The sequence below is a fragment of the Garra rufa genome, chromosome 19 (assembly GCF_049309525.1).
Source record: "Garra rufa chromosome 19, GarRuf1.0, whole genome shotgun sequence".
Lineage (NCBI taxonomy): Eukaryota > Metazoa > Chordata > Actinopteri > Cypriniformes > Cyprinidae > Garra > Garra rufa.
In genome coordinates this window covers 23,958,542-23,976,622 of record NC_133379.1, presented here as the reverse complement: position 1 = coordinate 23,976,622, position 18,081 = coordinate 23,958,542, and the positions used below count along the sequence as shown (strand labels likewise).

The window sequence follows — 18,081 nt, the reverse complement described above, 5'->3', positions numbered from 1 at the left end:
TGTATATATTTTAAAATGTTATTTATTCCTCTGCAGGCAAAGATGAGTTTATTGCAGCCATAATTCCAGTTTCATTGTCACATGATCCTTCAGAAATCATTCCAATATGCAGATTTAGCGTTTAAGAAACATTATTATAATTAGAAAACAGTTTTGATTAATAGAACATCCAATCTAAGACCCTCAAAATGTGCATTCTCCTCAGGTTTCATCACTGGGCAGTGGGAAGGATCATGTGATGGATGCCGTGTCACAGTGCGAGCAATATGCTAAAGAGCAGGGTGCTCAGGAGCGCAACGCTCCCTGGAGGCTATTCTTCAGGAAGGAAATCTTCACACCATGGCACAACCCTGCCGAGGACGGCGTGGCCACTAACCTCATTTACCAACAAATTGTCCGTGGGGTCAAATTCGGGGAGTACCGCTGTGATAGGGTGAGAGCTGTTGTGAACATATTTTTTATTTTTTATTTTTTTTAACAATCTGTTTATTGAGATGTATCAAAATATAACAATGTAATACAACAATATTATAGTTACATCTTTTCATATGAAAAAATAAAAAAAATAAAAATAAAAAATAAAAAACCAAGGCACAGGTTATTTAAATAGCAACACAGGTTATTCCAGAAAGTAATACAGTATGAAGGAGAAGTTGAAAATACAAAATATGCATAGAAGGCATACAACAAATTATTTTTTAACAATGTTTTCCTTAAATAAAATTATGAAAAGGGGGATAAGATAGGTCAAGTTATCTTGTATTCTCCTGTATTATTTAGTACATGCCCAAAATCCAAATTTGATATAAAGGGTGTCCAAATTTTCTCAAAAGAAGAAATTTTACCTTTCAACATATCTTTTCCATAGCTAAACAGAAGGACATGTTATTGATCCACTGTACGATAGATGGCTTTTCCATTTTCTTCCAGTACAAGGCTATTAGAAACTTTGCGTGAAGTATACTAATATCAACAAGTTTACGAGCGCTGCCATGGTCCACAGTATTCTCAGGAATAATTCCCAAAATAAAAATTTCAGGTTTCATTGGTAGATTTATAGACACCATCTGAGAAATAAATATAGCCACCTCCTTCCAAAACTCCTGCACCTTTGGGCAGTTCCACATGCAATGCAAAAGTGTACCTTTATCATCTGAGCATTTGATGCACGTGTCTGGAATATTCTGGTTAATTTGATTTAAACTAACTGGAGTAATGTAAATTCTCATAATCCAGTTGTACTGAATTAATTTGAGATTACTATTAAATGTTTGTACATGAGCTTTCGTACATATTTCTTCCCAAACATCCGAGAGAATATTTACATTTATATCTTCTCTCCAGGAAGCCAATTTAGAATCTGATGATTCTTTAGAGTGTGATTAAACATAGATATTAAACCTTTAGATTGGGCAGACTTTGATAACAGTTCTTCAAGATGTGTCTTATTAGGTTTTGTAAGCTTTGCACCTTGATAGGAAGAAACATAGCTCCTAAATTGAAGGAATTTTAAAAAATGCTTTTTGGGAATATCAAATTGCGCTACAATTTCGGCAAAGGACATTAGATCCTTTTCCCTAAAGAAATCCTCAATTTTCTGTCCTCTATCAAACCACATCTTAAATCCAGGGTCATATCTAGCTGGTTTAAAACGCTTGTTTCCCCATATTGGAGTAAAACATGATAAGGTATTGCACTGACCTAAATATTTATATACATCACACCAGACGTTAATTGTATTAATGAGGATAGGGTTAAAAGATAGAACATCTTTGTCTTTTCTGAGAGATTTAATGTCTGCCAAATAGAGGTAAAGATTAAGGGGTAATTTTGACTTTATAAAGAAAGATTCAATATCCACCCAAGATGTACAAGATTCAGAAGAGAAATAATATAAAGTAGACCGTAACTGTGCTGCCCAGTAGTACCACTGTAGATTCGGAAACTGAAGACCACCCCTATTATAAGGCAAGTATAATAATGATAACCGAACACGAGCTCTTTTATTATTCCAGATGAAATCAGTGAATGATCTCCGAAGTATTGTAAAAAAGGAGGTTGGAGGGCAGAGAGGAATATTTTGAAACAGATATAATATTTTAGGTAGTACACTCATTTTTATTATATTTACACGTCCAATTAGCGATATACTGTAGGTAGATTTTTCCACCGTTCAATAAATTTAGTGATAGTGTTCAAAAGAGGTTGGTAATTAACCGAAGATATATGATCTACATTCGCCGTTATTTTAATTCCTAAATAAATAAAGGAATCTACCACATTGAATTGTGTTACGGTTGGTATTTGACTATCACCCTTATTCAGTAAAAGGATACATGATTTAGATTGTTTTATTTTATAACCAGAAAAGTTACTAAAGACTGAAAGAAGTCGTATTAGAGAAGGGATGGAGTGAGCCAGATTTGTCAAGTATAGAATTACATCATCTGCATACAACGAAATGCGCAAATCTATTGTGTCTGATCTGATGCCTAGTATATTACTATGAGACCTTACCACGATGGCAAGTGGCTCAATTGCTAAGATAAAAAGAAGGGGTGAAAGGGGGCACCCTTGACGAGTACCCCTTTGGATGTTAAAAGCCTTAGAAACTATATTGTTAGTGAGTTCTTCAGCCATAGGATGCATGTAAAGTATCTTAATCCATTTACAGAACATTTCTCCAAATCCAAATCTTTTAAGGACCTCAAATAGATACAGTCATTCCACCCTGTCGAAAGCCTTTTCGGCATCCAAGGATAGAATGGCTGTATCACAAGCCCCCTTTTTAAAATATAAAACATTAAGCAAGGTTCTAACATTATGAAAACCTTGCCTGCCCTTAATGAATCCATTTTGGTCTCGTGTATTATCTTAGGTAGAAGTGTCTCCAACCTCCTTGCTAAAATTTTACTTAATACTTTAACATCTGTATTAAGTAGTGAAATTGGTCGAAATGAATCACATTTTGTATTTATTTTGTTAGGCTTGGGTATCAGCGTAATGAGAGCGTGTCTTAAGGATTCTTGGAGCATGCCATTTGCAAAGGATTCTTTAAACATATCTAAAATAGGTCTGGCAAGTTTTCTTTTAAACTTCTTGTAAAAATCTACATTAAGGCCATCTGGTCCCGGTGTTCGACCTGCTGTTATACTGTCAATGGCTTCTGTGATTTCTTCTTCTGTTATGTCCCTATCTAGAGACATTTTTGTCTCTTCAGAAATAGTAGGTATAGACAGACTGTCAAGAAATTCTTTTTGTGGACTATTATCTGCATACTCAGAGGTAGGGCTGGGCGATTTGGTCTAAAATCAAAATCTCGATTAATTGAACATTTTAACTCGATTACGATTAATGAACGATTATTTTATTTATTAATAAAATTATATTTAATTATATTTATATAATATTTATTTTTTTGCCCTCATAGTTCACTGTCAAGTTTTGTACAGTAAATATGCTCACATATTACAAGTGAGAGATTTTTGAATGAAGGGTGCATTACTTGATTTTAAAATAATTGAAGGAAACACACTATCTACTATCTATGATTATTTATTGAACATCAGTGTTGAACAACTGAAATTAAAGCACACATTGCTTAAAACGAACAAATTTTTCTTAAATTAGTGAAAATAAATAACTTGCACTTTTGGAAACAAAATAAATTATTTTCAATGTTTCAATGAAAATAAGCAGTATCTCTTCTTAATAAAATTACTCTTGTATGTATTATATATATATATATATATATATATATATATATATATATATATATATATATCACAAGTTTTAGATTTTAGAAATGCACATTTGACAGTAGCAGAGTTGACAGCTGTTTCTGTGAGTATCTGTAAAAATAACAACAGCCTCATCTTTCATACATTTGCATACATTTGTAGATTACCACTACCACGGTAAAGAATTTGTAATGAAAAACAGCATCCTGAAGGCATTCAGTATAATTACAAATGCACAACAAACAACTGTAATGACTAACAAAAATATTGTTATTATATTCCATTACTCCTTTAATATATTTAGCACATTATTAATATAATAAAATTCTATATGAATATTTTACTTTTCTGCCATGCCATGGTTACTGTCAGTGTTACTACAGTAAAACCATGGTAAACGTTGGTGATTTGTAGATTGAAACTCCGGATCGTCAGAATACTGTCAATTACACTTGTTTAATTGTTTTTTTTTTTTTATTGCCTTATATTGGCATTGTAAGCATATGATTTAAAAACATTTTTATATAAAATTATTAGTGAAACATTTTATACATCTTTATTTGACCTCAAAATAGAGACCTGCACAGAAACAGAGTGCGGCGTGGGACAAAACTTGATGCGCGAGTGGGTAGAAACTCGTGTGTGTGCGGGATGCGGGAAAATAAAATGATTGGAGGGACTAATATATAAACAAAAAATATCTAAAAACATACAAATTGTCATTCATCTATTACACAAAAGCAACACGAATAACTAATATAACCTAAAAATGATTAACAGGTGCAAGAATAGGAAGTTTCTGGAATGCAAGGCTTAAGTTAAAATCCACTCACCGCTCAAAAGTTCTTGCGGACTGCTTAATATTGCGTGCGCACGAATCCACTCATTGCAACACACGAAGTGTAGACACTGTTAAATATTCATTGTGCATATATTCATTGTGTTATAAGAGTTGTATGAGATTGCGATGAACTGAGATAGGCAGGGAGTGTTGTTTGCTCGCATTCTGCCATGCATGCACGCAGCAGCCGACGCTTGCTTTTCTGTAAAGATCGATGTACTCAAAAAATCTGTATAGGTAACTTCAATGCAGGCTTTTGCAGGCGGGAGAGGGACAAAACATGAATCTCACGGGCGGGAGTGGGACGAGATAACATTTCCGTGCAGACTGAACAATCTGTCACGCGCAGGTCTCTGCCTCTAAGCATATCAGCTCCCGCGCCCCCCTCTGTGAACTCTGGCGCCTCCCTGTTTTTAAAGGGAAAGTAATCGAAATAATCGACCTGGAAAAATTTGATCGATTATAGGTTCTGAATGTCGATTTCGATTACTTTTCGATTAATCGCCCAGCCCTACTCAGAGGAATATAAAGTCTCAAAAAAGTGTCATTTATCTTTACTGGGTCCACTGTAATGATGCCACAATTGTCTTCAATAGAATTTATAGTTCTTTCTGATTGCAATTTCCGTGCCTTTTCACCTTGATCATAATAATTTTGTCTTAACATCATTAGACTAGCTGCTGCTTTTTTGGCAGATAGTTCATTATATTTAGTTCTAAGATTCAGCAGTTCCTGATGAATATTTGAGTCATTTTTATTTGATAAGGTCTTTTCTATAAGTTTTATTTTAGTATCCAGTTCAGTCAATTCTTTCTTAAAGCTTTTTGATTTACTACTCGTGACACTTAGAATAACACCTCTAATGAAGACTTTAAAAGCTTCCCATCTGATACTAGCTGAGGTTTGTATTGTATTAATGTCAAAATACATATCTATCTGCTGTATAATATGTTTATTGAATTGATCATCTAGGAGCCATTTGGGATTAAATCTCCATTTTGGAGGATTTCCTAGTAATTTAGGGTCAATGTAGGTGAGTGAAATAGGGGCATGGTCTGAAATTACAATAGAATCATAAGAACAATCAGTAATATATGACATAAGTGTTGCAGAAATAAGAAAATAATCAATTCTAGAATAGGACTGGTGTGTTCTGGAAAAGCAAGAATATTGAATATCTTTAGGGTGCAATTGTCTCCATATTTCAACAAGGTTTAAATCCTTTATAAAATAATTTAAGGTCTTTCTAGTCTGTTTATGGGACTGATCAAGGCCAGATGAATGATCACTAATTGGATCCAATGTGCAGTTGAAATCTCCTCCCATCACATAAAACCCAGAAAAGGTGGATAAAGTTAAAAAGAGGTTACTATAAAATTTGGGTACGTCATCGTTAGGGCCATAAACATTAACAAGATTCAGTCGTTTAGATAATAATGTCCTTTGAACAATTAGGTATCTACCTGAAGGATCCTGTATTGTCTTATCCGTCTGAAATGGAATTGATTTCTGAATCATTGTAATTACTCCTCTCGCTTGAGAACTAAATGAAGCTGCAAATGCCTAGTCTCAGCCTCAGACCTCACGCCCACGGAACGTTGGCTAAACGTCTGATGCATATGGTACACTTAACTGGAAACACTTCAGGAATGTCGAAGTTGTCATCTGATTTCCGGGAGACGCGAGTGTCGCATTTATTTTCGGTCCGCCGGGAAACAGAGCGCAGACTGATTTACTCGCCGTTTTGCTAAAATATGCTTATGCAGACACCATTGTTGTTATACACTTTTGTGACGTTCGCGAACAAATTACTGACTTACCGCTTGTTCTCCCTCTTCTTCGTTATCTTTCAATGCTGGTTATTTCAATGGCTGACTTGTTGCACGCTAGTCTGTTGTTGTGGGGGCATTTCCATGCACATAAATGTGATGCTGAACGAAACAAACTGTGATTGGTTGTTTGACATGTCGGTCAAACGGCCTTATGGGCGGGCCTTGGCCAATGAAAGCTGCCATGAATAGACCTTTTTCACAGAAACCGGAAATACGCAATCGCAGGGTATGCAGACTTCCTGTGTAATGTCAACACAGCAGAAAGCCGGGTAATTTAAAATTAAAATGGAGAGAGTCTACACAACTTCCCTCACTGGTTTGCCAAAAATAACTTTTGCCGACCTGATAAGAGTCGTGGAGGAAAACTCCATCACAAAGAGGAACAAATTGGATAAAGGATATAAATTTTTCCACTAAGAGTTTATCCGGGACGTTCTAAAACGCTTAACGTGGCTTAACGTACGTAAAAAACGACCAGGAAACCCCACATTTCTGTCAAACCTTACTTGGAACAAACACTAACTACTATCAAAAGAACGAGCCCTTATTCCACAGATAAAGTGAATAATATCACGTTAAGCGTTTTCTCCCTCATAGAAGCCCATTATAAGAAAACAGTTTAACGTGGTTTAACTTACCTTAACAGCGACCAGGGAAGACCAAACTTCTGTTAAATTTCACTTATAATAAACACTTTCTGCTCTCAAAAGAACGAGCTCTCATTCAGCATATAAAGTGATCGCCCCCCATAGAAGTCCATTATACAAAAAAAAAGCTTAACGTGGCTTAAAATTTTACTTATAATAAACACTTTCTGCTGTCAAAAGAATGAGCTCTTATTCAGCATATAAAGTGAATAATATAAAGTGAATAATATCACGCTTTTCTCCCTATAGAACTCCATTAAGGAAAAAGCTTAACATAGTTTGTTATAATGGACTTCTATGGGGGGCGATCACTTTATATGCTGAATAAGAGCTCGTTCTTTTGACAGCAGCAAGTATTTATTATAAGTAAAATGTAACAGAAGTTTGGTTTTCCCTGGTCGCTGTTGAGGTACGTAAACCACGTTAAGCTTTTCCTTATAATGGGCTTATTTGGGGGAGAAAACGCTTAACGTGATATTATTCACTTTATCTGTGGAATAAGGGCTCGTTCTTTTGATAGTAGTTAGCGTTTGTTCCAGGTAAGGTTTGACAGAAACTTTAAGCGTTTTAGAACGTCCCGTTTATCCATAACTTTCAAGGTAAGTAGCGTAGCTAACGTTAGAGAGCAATCAGGCTAACAAATTACTAGTGTGTCCACTTAGACCGAGGACTAGGGTTATAAGGTTATGTATGGATAGTATAGAGGACATGTACAACTTTATTAAAGCAATATAACAGTCGTGGTCTTGATGTTACAAACAATCTTGCTTGATGTTTTCGCCATCTTTGTTGTTTAACTGGTTACCGGCATAGTGGGGCGGAAATAGGTTTACACAGCAATTGCGTATTTCCGGTGCAAAATACGGAAGTTGTGAGAAAGGTCTATTCCAGACCTTCAGCCGTCAGTCTGAAGGTCTGGCTACGTGAGACTAGCAAATACCTGACCAGGCCACCTATTACGTATTCTACATATGTCTTTGGGCGTGTTTCTTGAAGAAAAACAATTTTAGACTGTAGTTGTTTTAATCTGGATATCACTTGTTTGATTTCAGAAAAAGTATGTAGCCCCCTACAGTTCCACAAAATAAATTTAACCCCAATGGTATCTGTCATTTCCTTCTATATTATGAAATAATCCAACACCATTCCATATTTTAAAACGAAAAATCACCTGTACCTTGTAAAGATAAGACTTAAAACAAACTGAAATAAACAACATGGTTATAAACATGATCCAATTTAAAGTAGAGAAGAAGAAAAAACACTTTAATTCCACAACTGCGACCTGCCGAGAACAAAATATTCTTTACTTCTAGCTTCCTTAACTGGATCTACCCAATTTAACATAGGGAAAAGGTCCGTACGATGAATCGCATCGCATTTGAGCCCCGCTGTGCAATTTACATCGTCCCCTTATAAGGAATTCAACCTATTGATTTGTCTTTTGCTTATGTGTTCTTGAAAGTGAACAGAGAACAGAAAATAGCACTATCTTACATGCTCATTAGAAAGTTAACTTCTGACGGACTTTGAAAGACGTGAGCCTGGACATCAACGGTCACTCGGAGGCGCGCTGGAAACATGAATCCACATCAGTCCCTTAGCTTGCAGCTTCTTCTTTACTTCGTCGAACTTCCTCCGTTGTTTGTTCACTTCAGCAGAAAGGTCCGAAAAGAATATGATTCGGTGATTTTTGAACAGTACATCTTTTTTGGCTCTGGCCGCACGCATCACGCGCTCCTTGTCTGTATAACGTTAGTCCAAAAACTTCACGATCATCACTCTCGGAGTTGAATTCGCGTCAGCTGCAGTCTTTCGCATATAACCGATCCTGTGGGCCCTCTTTATGGCCAGTGGCTTTCGGAGTGGTTCCATATCCAGTGCTTCAGATAACCAGCTTTCTAAGAACGTACATGCATCGTTGCCCTCGGATTTTTCTGGTAAACCTAGGAGCCTCAGATTGGAGCGTCGGCTGCGGTTTTCCAAATCATCTATTTTCCAAGTGATCTCCACTAACCGGCGATGAGTCTTCGTCGCCATATGTAACGTGCGCCCCCTCTTCCATGCTTTCGGAGTCGGATGTATCTTCTGTAGTTTCTACTTTCTTCGGCTTTTGCTTTGCTCGTTTAGGTGACATCATGAACAGTATTCACTTATAAACAAAGTGAGTTCGAAAGCTGAACGAAACAGGGATATATTTGAGAAATCTTAAGACAAATTACAGCGGGGTTAACCCGTGCTTCTCTTCAGCTAAGCGCCATAACCGGAAGTCCCGTGAACATATTTGTGACCCTGGACCACAAAACCAATCTTAAGTAGCGCAGGAAAATTTGTAGCATTAGCCAAAAATACACTGTATGGGTCAAAATGATTGATTTTTCTTTTATGCCAAAAATTATTAGGATATTAAGATCATGTTCCATGTGGATATTTTGTAAATTTCCTACCGTAAATATATCACAACTGAATTTTTGATTAGTAATATGTATTGCTAAGAACTTCAATTGGACAAATTTAAAGGCGATTTTCTCAATGTTTTGATTGTTTTGCACCCTCAGTTTCTAGATTTTCAAAAAGTTATATCTTGGCCAAATATCCTTTATATCCTAACAAACCAAATTGAAATTGAAAAGCTTATTTATTCAGCTTTCCAATTATGTCAAATGAACTTATGACTAGTTTTGTTGTCCAGGGTCACATTTCACATTGCCTAAATAAAAGCTGGGTGACTCGCATTAACCAGGTGTACACATGGGTTTTATTATTTTAGGAAGAGGACCTGGCTGAGCTGGCTTCTCAACAGTACTATGTGGACTATGGGTCAGAAGTCCTACCAGACCGTCTTCTGAGTCTTATTCCATCCTACATACCAGACCGGGAAATTACTCCCTCCAAGACAGTGGAGAAATGGGCTCAAATGATCATAGCAACTCACATAAAGGTAAACGTATGTAGTTTTAATACATACTTTTTTTGTTGAGTTTTAATATTTTATTTCATATAACATTATAATTGTATATTATTATTGAATCATTTTAAATATTATATTACCAGTCAAAAGTTTTGAAATGTTTTTTTAAAGAAGTCTCCCAAAGCCTGAATTTATTTGACCCAAAGTACAGCAAAAATAGTAAAAAAAAATATTTTGACTATTTAAAATAACTGTTTTCTATTTGAATATATTTTAAAATGTAATTTATTCCTGTGATCAAAGCTAAATCTTCAGCATCATTACTCCAGTCTTTAGTGTCACATGATCCTCTAATATGCTGATGTGCTGTTCAAGAAACATTTATTGCTATTATCAATATTTAAAACAGTTGAGTAATTTTTTTCCAGGGTTCTTTCATGAATAGAAAGATCCAAAAATCAGCATTTATCCGAAATATAAAGCATCTCTAGCTGTTTTCAACATAATAATAATAATGTGTTTTCTGAGCAGCAAATCAGAATATTAGACTAATTTCTGAATGATCATGTGACTGGAGTAATTAAATTAAAAATTCAACTTTGAAATCACAGGAATAAATTACATTTTAAAATATATTTAAATAGAAAACAGTTTTTCTAAATAGCAAAATATTTCAAAATTGTTCTGTTTTTACTGTACTTTGGATAAAATAAAAGCAGGCTTGGTGAGCAAAAAAGGCTTCTTTAAAAACATAAAAAATCTTACTGTTCACAAACATTTGAAAAATCTTTCAAATTTAAAACATTTAAAAAATAAAAAGTATAAAAAAAAAGTAACAATGAACTTTTAGTAGTTTTCTAGGTTATAATAGCACATTTAGAATAAGCATAATATTTTAAGAATAAGCCCATCTGGGTTGGTAATGTGATTATTTTATTTGTCCAATGTCTGTGATGGTTAAAGCTCTGGTACTTAGTGCTTGAAGTGGAGAAATGGAAAATGTCACCGTTTTCTGAGAATGGGTTCACATTTATATGATAGAACAGCACATATAACTGAACAAATCTATTATTAGCCTTTTCATTATAACCAAACGTACAGTCACAGCACATATCTACACCTATGTCTTCATTACTGTGTCAGGCTGTGTCTGACTGACCTCGCTGTACATTCTCAAGGACGGCAGTCTCATTATTTTAGAGCAGTACCTGTATCTCCACCTAGCGCTAATATAATCTCACAGCTATGATTAACTCTCTAATACAAGTGTGTGCGACCTTCACACCGTTGCCCCCTCTCATCTACAGGCTGGTGTAATAGAATGCAATCACAGGCCCCTGAATATTTAAGACAGTTCTGTCGTCCTCACTTAGTGGTCACTGTCTTGTTATGGATTTGTAGTTTAGGTCAGCACTCTGTGCTAGCTCGTAGCGGTTGATGGACTGAACAGGTTGAAGTTTGATTTATGGTTCCTGTGGGAACATTAATCACATGTTGCTTCTCTCAAGGGTGAAGGCCATTTTAATTACCCTCCTATCCTTCATAGGCTCAAGTGATGGACATGAATGTTTAATAATGCTGGAGATCGATTTTATGGATTGTGGTAATGCATGAGTTCTATGCTTATAGCCAGGTGACGAGAGCAAAGGTAATTGTCTCTGAGGTAATCGCCGATATTGTGTTACTCTGAGACTTAAGATATTGCCGATTGCATCTCCACAGGGAATCTACACGCAGAAGAGGTTTCACTCGCAGAGAGTGAAGGAAGAGGTGGTGGATTTCGCTCGATTTAAGTGGCCTTTGCTTTTTTCCCGCTTCTATGAGGCCTTCAAATTCTCAGGTAAGACTTTGAGGCAATAGTACCCCAAAACTGTTTATATGATACTTTTCTATTCATTGTAATTGCATGGAACAAAAACATTTTTTGTGTAGAATCTATTGTTGGGTGAAGTTATTCTGTAAATCATAGCAATGCATTGATCTGATTGGGTCTGATCAAATTGACCTTATTATCCATTGTTTCTGTTCATTCGTAGGGCCGAGTCTCCCAAAGAATGATGTTATAGTGGCAGTAAACTGGACTGGAGTCTACTTTGTGGATGAGCAGGAGCAGGTCCTTCTGGACCTTTCTTTCCCAGAGATCACTGCAGTCTCCAGCAGCAGGTGAAGTAGCTCACCCATCCAAAGCCACTTCATTAGATATAAGTGTTCTCTATATTGTCACTTAACTAGTTTCTAACAGTCTAACCTGTGTATGCAGAGGTGGAAAGCTGCAGGGACAGAGCTTTACTCTGGCCACTATTAAAGGAGACGAGTACACCTTTACATCCAACAATGCCGAAGACATTCGTGACCTGGTTGTCACCTTTCTAGAGGGCCTGCGTTCCAGGTCAAAGTTTGTGGTGGCCCTGGTTGACAGCCATTACCCTGGTAAGCACTTGTGAACAGCAGTTAGGTTAAAAAGTGCACCACTGTATTTGATTCAGCCCCAAAGAGGCTTTGGTTCAAGACAATAAGGTCCAGCGTGATCAATAAAACATCTAACAGATGAAGAGAAATGCTCATGTTTGTGTTTGTTTTTTCTTCAGCTGGACAAGAATCTTCGTTCCTGAGATTCTCAAAGGGAGATCTGATATTTTTGGATGAGCACACTGGAGAGCAGGTCCTGAATTCAGGTTGGGCTCACGGAGTCAATGACAGAACCAAAAAAAGAGGAGACTTCCCTGCAGACAGCGTCTATGTGCTGCCCACCATCACCAGGCCACAATATGATATTGTGGTGAGTGAGTTTTTATTCAATAGAGGTCTTCGACCCTGTTCCTGGGGACACACTATCCTGAAGAGTTTAGCTACAACACTAATCAAGCACACCTGAGGCGACCAATCAAGCTCCTCAAGACTGCTTGAAAAATGCAGGCAGGTGTGCTGAAGCAGGTTGAAAATACACTTTCTAGGAGAGTGGGTCCCCAGGAGCAGGGTTGAAGACCTCTGCTTTAAAGGGATAGATCACCCAAAAATGAAAATTCTGTCTTTCATTACTCACCCTCATGTCGTCCCAAATCCGTGAGACCTTCACCTTCTTTTTGATGAAATTTGAGAGCTTTCTGACCCAGCATAGACATCAACGCAACTGACACGTTTAAGGCCCAAAAAAGTAGTACGGACATTGTTAATATAGTCCATGTGACATTAGTGGTTCAATCGTAATTTTACGAAGCTACAAAAATACTGTTTGTCTGCAAAGAAAACAAAAAAACGTCTTTTCTTCAGTCACAAGAATACCACATCCGTTATGGTACTCTTGTAAACGTAGGTCGAAGTTTAATGTAGAAGAATAGAAGTTGTTGGATAGCTTCAAGCTTGCTTCAGTTTTTTCAGTTAGCTTCATAACATTACAGTTGAACCACTGATGTCACATGGGCTATTTTAACAACTTCTTTACTATTTTTCTGGGCCTTGAATTTTTACAAAAAAAAAAATTCTGACTGTATTATTGTATTTAACTTGGCATCATTTGTTCATGTTTGAAGCACAAGCATTTGCACCAAAATATGCCACTTACTCACACTTAAAGGTTGTATCAGCGATTTCTAGCCTAAAACATAAAGTGTCAATTTAAGCTGACCTTTCTTCACGATCCGCTCGCTGCCTGCCCCATAAATTGTCTGTGAAAAAAACACGTCTCTCTGGTCAGCCTAGGGTCCGAGATATGCCAAAAAATCAATCGGCGCTATCAACTATTCCACAGATAAACAAACAGTGTTCCAACCAATCAGCGTCAGGGGTTTGGTGTTGTGGACTTTCGTACTGGTGCAGGGATGTGAGGGAGGCAGACCGAAAGTCCACAACACCAAACCCCTGACGCTGATTGGTTGGAACACTGTTTGTTTATCTGTGGAAAGGTTGGTAGCGCCGATTGTTTTTTTGGCATATCTCGGACCCTAGGCTGACCAGAGAGACGCGGTTTTTTCACAGACAATTTATGGGGCAGGAAGCGAGCGGATCGTGTTGAAAGGTCAGCTGAATTTGACACTTTATGTTTCAGGCTAGAAATCGCTGATACAACCTTTAAGAAACACCTGAGATATTGAATAGTCACTTTTAACATAGTCACTTTTTGAACTTTTAATTTCTGTTTCTTACAGTCGTTGATTACCATGTCCCCAGACCAGCGTAAGGACTCCATCAGTTTGTCCCATGAGAATGTGCTGGACAATGGGGAGAAGATTCAGCCATACACTCTAGAAGAGTTCTCCTATGATCACTTCAGGTATTTGAACCTTCTTCAGGACTTTTTCTCCCTTTATTGTGTCCGAATAGAAAACTACTGTTTTAAAGTTGAAAAATTAGGAAAACGTTTAAATATTTTTTTCTATGTAGTGGACTTCTATGGTGCCCCGAATTTGAACTTCCAAAATGCAGTTTAAATGCAGCTTCAAAGGGCTCTAAACAATCCCAGTCGAGGAATAAGGGTCATATCTAGCGAAACGATTGGTTATTGTTATTTTTTTAAATTTACAGTTGAATAAAATATTCTTTTTAACCTGAAATGCTCGTCTTCTCTAGCTCTGCAATGCACATGTGTCCTCTTTGCATTCCTGTTCAATACATTTAGGGAATGTCGAAAAACGATCTCCTTGTCTCCTCCAACTTCAAAATCGCCCTACTTCACTGTTTTACCTTTTTTTGTAAAGGGTGTTTGACCTTTTTTGCATGTTCACTTTGTAAACACTGGGTCGGTACTTCTGCAGCGATGTAGGATGATTTGAAGTTGGAGGAGAAAATTAGATGGGAGTTTTTTCGACATACCATAACTATATTGAACCGTGCACAGAGTACACATGCACATCGCAGAGCTAGACAAGACTAGCGTTTGAGGTTAAAAAGTTTAAAATTGTAAAAAAAATTTAGAAAATAACTGATTGTTTTACTAGATAAGACCCTTCTTCCTTGGCTGGGATCCTTTAGAGCCCTTTGAAGTTGCATTTAAACTGCATTTTGTAAGTTCAAACTCATGGGCACCATAGAAGTCCACTATATGGAGAAAATTACTGAAATGTTTTCCTCAAAAAACATAATTTCTTTACAACTGAACAAAGAAAGACATAAACATCTTGAATGACAAGGGGGTGAGTAAATGATCTGTACATTTTTGTTTTGGAAGTGAACTAACCCTTTAAACTAATCCTTTAAATCATCCATCCTTAGCAGTGTGTGGACACATCCACCCCACAATGTTTAAAATAAACTCAATTAATCTCTAAAAAACCACAACAGTCTAAAATATTAAGCCGTTTTGTTTTTCTGAGCAGTATGAGGTTGTATGCTGTCTGCTTTTCTCGGCACTCGAGCAGCTGTAGCAACAGTGTTTTGTAACTAACGCAGGTGTTTTGTATTTGGATGTAAAAGTAAACATAAGAGTCTTCATTTTCTCCCGACATCAGAGCCACTGAGGACGCAGTGGATTTGTTTTGTTTTTAATTGTAATGCACCACCAAATACACAAAAAAGCAGTAGCTCATTATCATTTAAAGAGACATGCACCGAAATAAGTCATGACATGGTGAAAAGGGTGTTGTTTTATATGACCATTGAGGAATTTTATCCAAACTATGTTGCAGACATTTCATGAAGACCCTAAAAATCATACCATCTTGTGGAAAATGGGCATTCGATGTCCCCTTTCAGATCATGCATTGACTGCATTACCTTCTTTTTTATTAAATTCTGGATTTATAACATTTCCTGGTATCTTTTCATCCTCCAGACCACCTTCCAAGAGCACGCTGAGTCGTGTGATCATCAATAAAGGCAGAGGGAAGGATAAGCTGTGGTGCTGCACCAGAGAACCACTCAAACAGCCTTTGCTGAAGAAGGTCCTCAATCATGAAGAGCTGTCCCAGGATGCCTGCCAGGCCTTTATTGATATCCTCTACAGCTAACAGTGTTAACTTTATAACATTTTGACAGCTAATAGTGTTAACTTTATAACTTCAGTTCTCTCATTTTGACCCTTGACTGCTTCGTACCTATCATGAAGTACATGGGCGACTACCCCTCGAAGAGAAGCCGTTCAGTCAACGAGCTGACCGATCAGATCTTTGAAGGAGCTTTAAAGGCAGAACCTCTGAAGGACGAAATCTTCTGTCAGATCATCAAACAACTGACTGAGAATCACGTGAAGTAGGTTTTCCGAGTTGAAGCTGATACAGTGTATAGTCTAGTCTGTTATGTTTTATTTTAGGACTTCTTAAAAAAATCTTAAAAAGTAATAAAAATGTATTTGTATAGTGATAATGATATGACAACAATTACTGTTGATGTGGCTCATAAATCTGTATCAGTCTGTCCCCTAGTGGTCAGCTTATAAAAGTTAACAGCAATTCTGTGTGTTTAGATACAGTGAGGAGAAGGGCTGGGAGCTTCTCTGGCTCTGCACTGGGCTTTTCCCCCCCAGTAACATGTTGCTTCCTCATGTCCAAAAGTTCCTCCAATCCAAAAAACTTCATCCAGTCGCCCCAGACTGCATGCAGAGACTCCAGAAAGCCTTGCGGTAACTCTCATAGCACATACAAACATGTATCTCCAAGGTTCCTTGCAATTCCCTTCAAACTTTTCTTCCTCACGGACAGAAACGGATCCAGAAAGTATCCTCCTCACCTTGTAGAAGTGGAGGCCATTCAACATAAAACTACTCAGATCTTTCACAAAGTGTACTTCCCTGATGACACTGATGAGGTGAGAGTTTTCATGTTGACTCTAGGCGTGCATCTGTTACCTGTAGTCTATGTTGTATCCAGCCTCCGGTGAGGGTTATTTTCTTTCTGTCTCTCATGCCCGGCTGTGTTTATTTATGCATGAGGAAGCAGAGAGAGCGCCCTGTTGTGCTCTGACCTCATTTGCATCCTCAATTAAGCACAGAGTTATGTGGAGCTTTTGGAGAAAGTGGGAAAAGAGAGATGAAGTGTGAATAGACTCAAGACTCCAGAGATTCATTTCCTGTTTGGTTTAAATATAGCTGAAATCTGGCCTGCACTTTTTTTTAGTTGTATGAAATAATAGATACAAATGGGGTAGACATTGAGTGTAATTCACAATTCAACAATCATCAAATGCATCTAGTTATGTATACATGAATCGGTGAATTATTATGAAAGTCTAAGATATTTCAAGACGTTTACATATAGTCCACAAGAGAAAATAAAAGTTGAATTTATAAAAATTACCCTGTTAAAAAGTTTACATACATTTGTTTCTTAACACTTTGTTGTTACCTGAATGATCCACAGGTGTTTTTGTTTGTTTGTTTCTTTAGTGATAGTTGATCATAAGTCCCTTGTTTCTCCTAAACAGTTAAACTGCCTGTTGTTCTTCAGAAAAATCCTTCAGGTCCCACAAATTTTTTGGTTTTTCGGCATTTTTGTTTATTTGAAAACTTTTTGAATTTAAAGACCAGGGTAAATTTAACTTAACTTTTGCCTTCTGGGAAACATGTAACTATCTTCAGTAGCTTCTAAAAGGCAGTAAAAAATATGATATCTGTTTAAAAGTTTTCACCCCTGGCTCTTAATGCATCATGTTTCCTTTGGGAGCATCAGTGAGCGTTTGAACCTTCTGTAGTAGTTGCATATGAGTCCCTCAGTTGTCCTCAGTGTGAAAAGATGGATCTCAAAATCATACAGTCATTGCTGGAAAGGGTTCAAATACACAAAAATGCAAAAAAACAAAAAAGGTGGGACCTGAAGATTTTTTCTGAAGAACAGCAGGCAGTTTAACTGTTCAGGACAAACAAGGGACTCATGAACAACTATCACTAAACAAAAAAAACAAAAACAAAAGACAACTGTGGATCATACAGGTAAGAACACAGTATTAAGAATCAGGTGTATGAAAACTTTTGAACGGGGTAATTTTTACAAATTCAACTATTATTTTCTCTTGTGGACTATATGCAACTGTATTTTATGTGAAGTATCTTATTCAGGTCAGGACTAAATAAAAAAATAACATGCATTTTGATGATCCCTCTTATTTTGGTAAAATAATTAACATTTTTGCAGATTTTGCAAGGTGTATGTAAACTTTTTACCTCAACTGTATACATACATAC

At 36.8% G+C, this 18,081-nt stretch overlaps 1 protein-coding gene across 2 annotated transcripts in view; it reads left to right on the top strand.

Moving 5' to 3' along the window:
• The window catches only part of myo7ab (myosin VIIAb), a 47,823-nt gene that overhangs the window by 23,551 nt on the left and 6,191 nt on the right, over positions 1–18,081 (top strand). For both annotated transcript variants that reach the window (XM_073825247.1, XM_073825246.1), the window contains exons 29-39: positions 206–433; positions 9,831–10,001; positions 11,694–11,811; positions 12,008–12,134; positions 12,232–12,401; positions 12,560–12,750; positions 14,117–14,241; positions 15,739–15,896; positions 16,001–16,154; positions 16,369–16,524; positions 16,604–16,709. In XM_073825247.1, the coding sequence (XP_073681348.1) occupies positions 206–433; positions 9,831–10,001; positions 11,694–11,811; positions 12,008–12,134; positions 12,232–12,401; positions 12,560–12,750; positions 14,117–14,241; positions 15,739–15,896; positions 16,001–16,154; positions 16,369–16,524; positions 16,604–16,709 (1,704 nt within the window). The remainder of the gene's footprint in view (positions 1–205; positions 434–9,830; positions 10,002–11,693; positions 11,812–12,007; positions 12,135–12,231; positions 12,402–12,559; positions 12,751–14,116; positions 14,242–15,738; positions 15,897–16,000; positions 16,155–16,368; positions 16,525–16,603; positions 16,710–18,081) is intronic.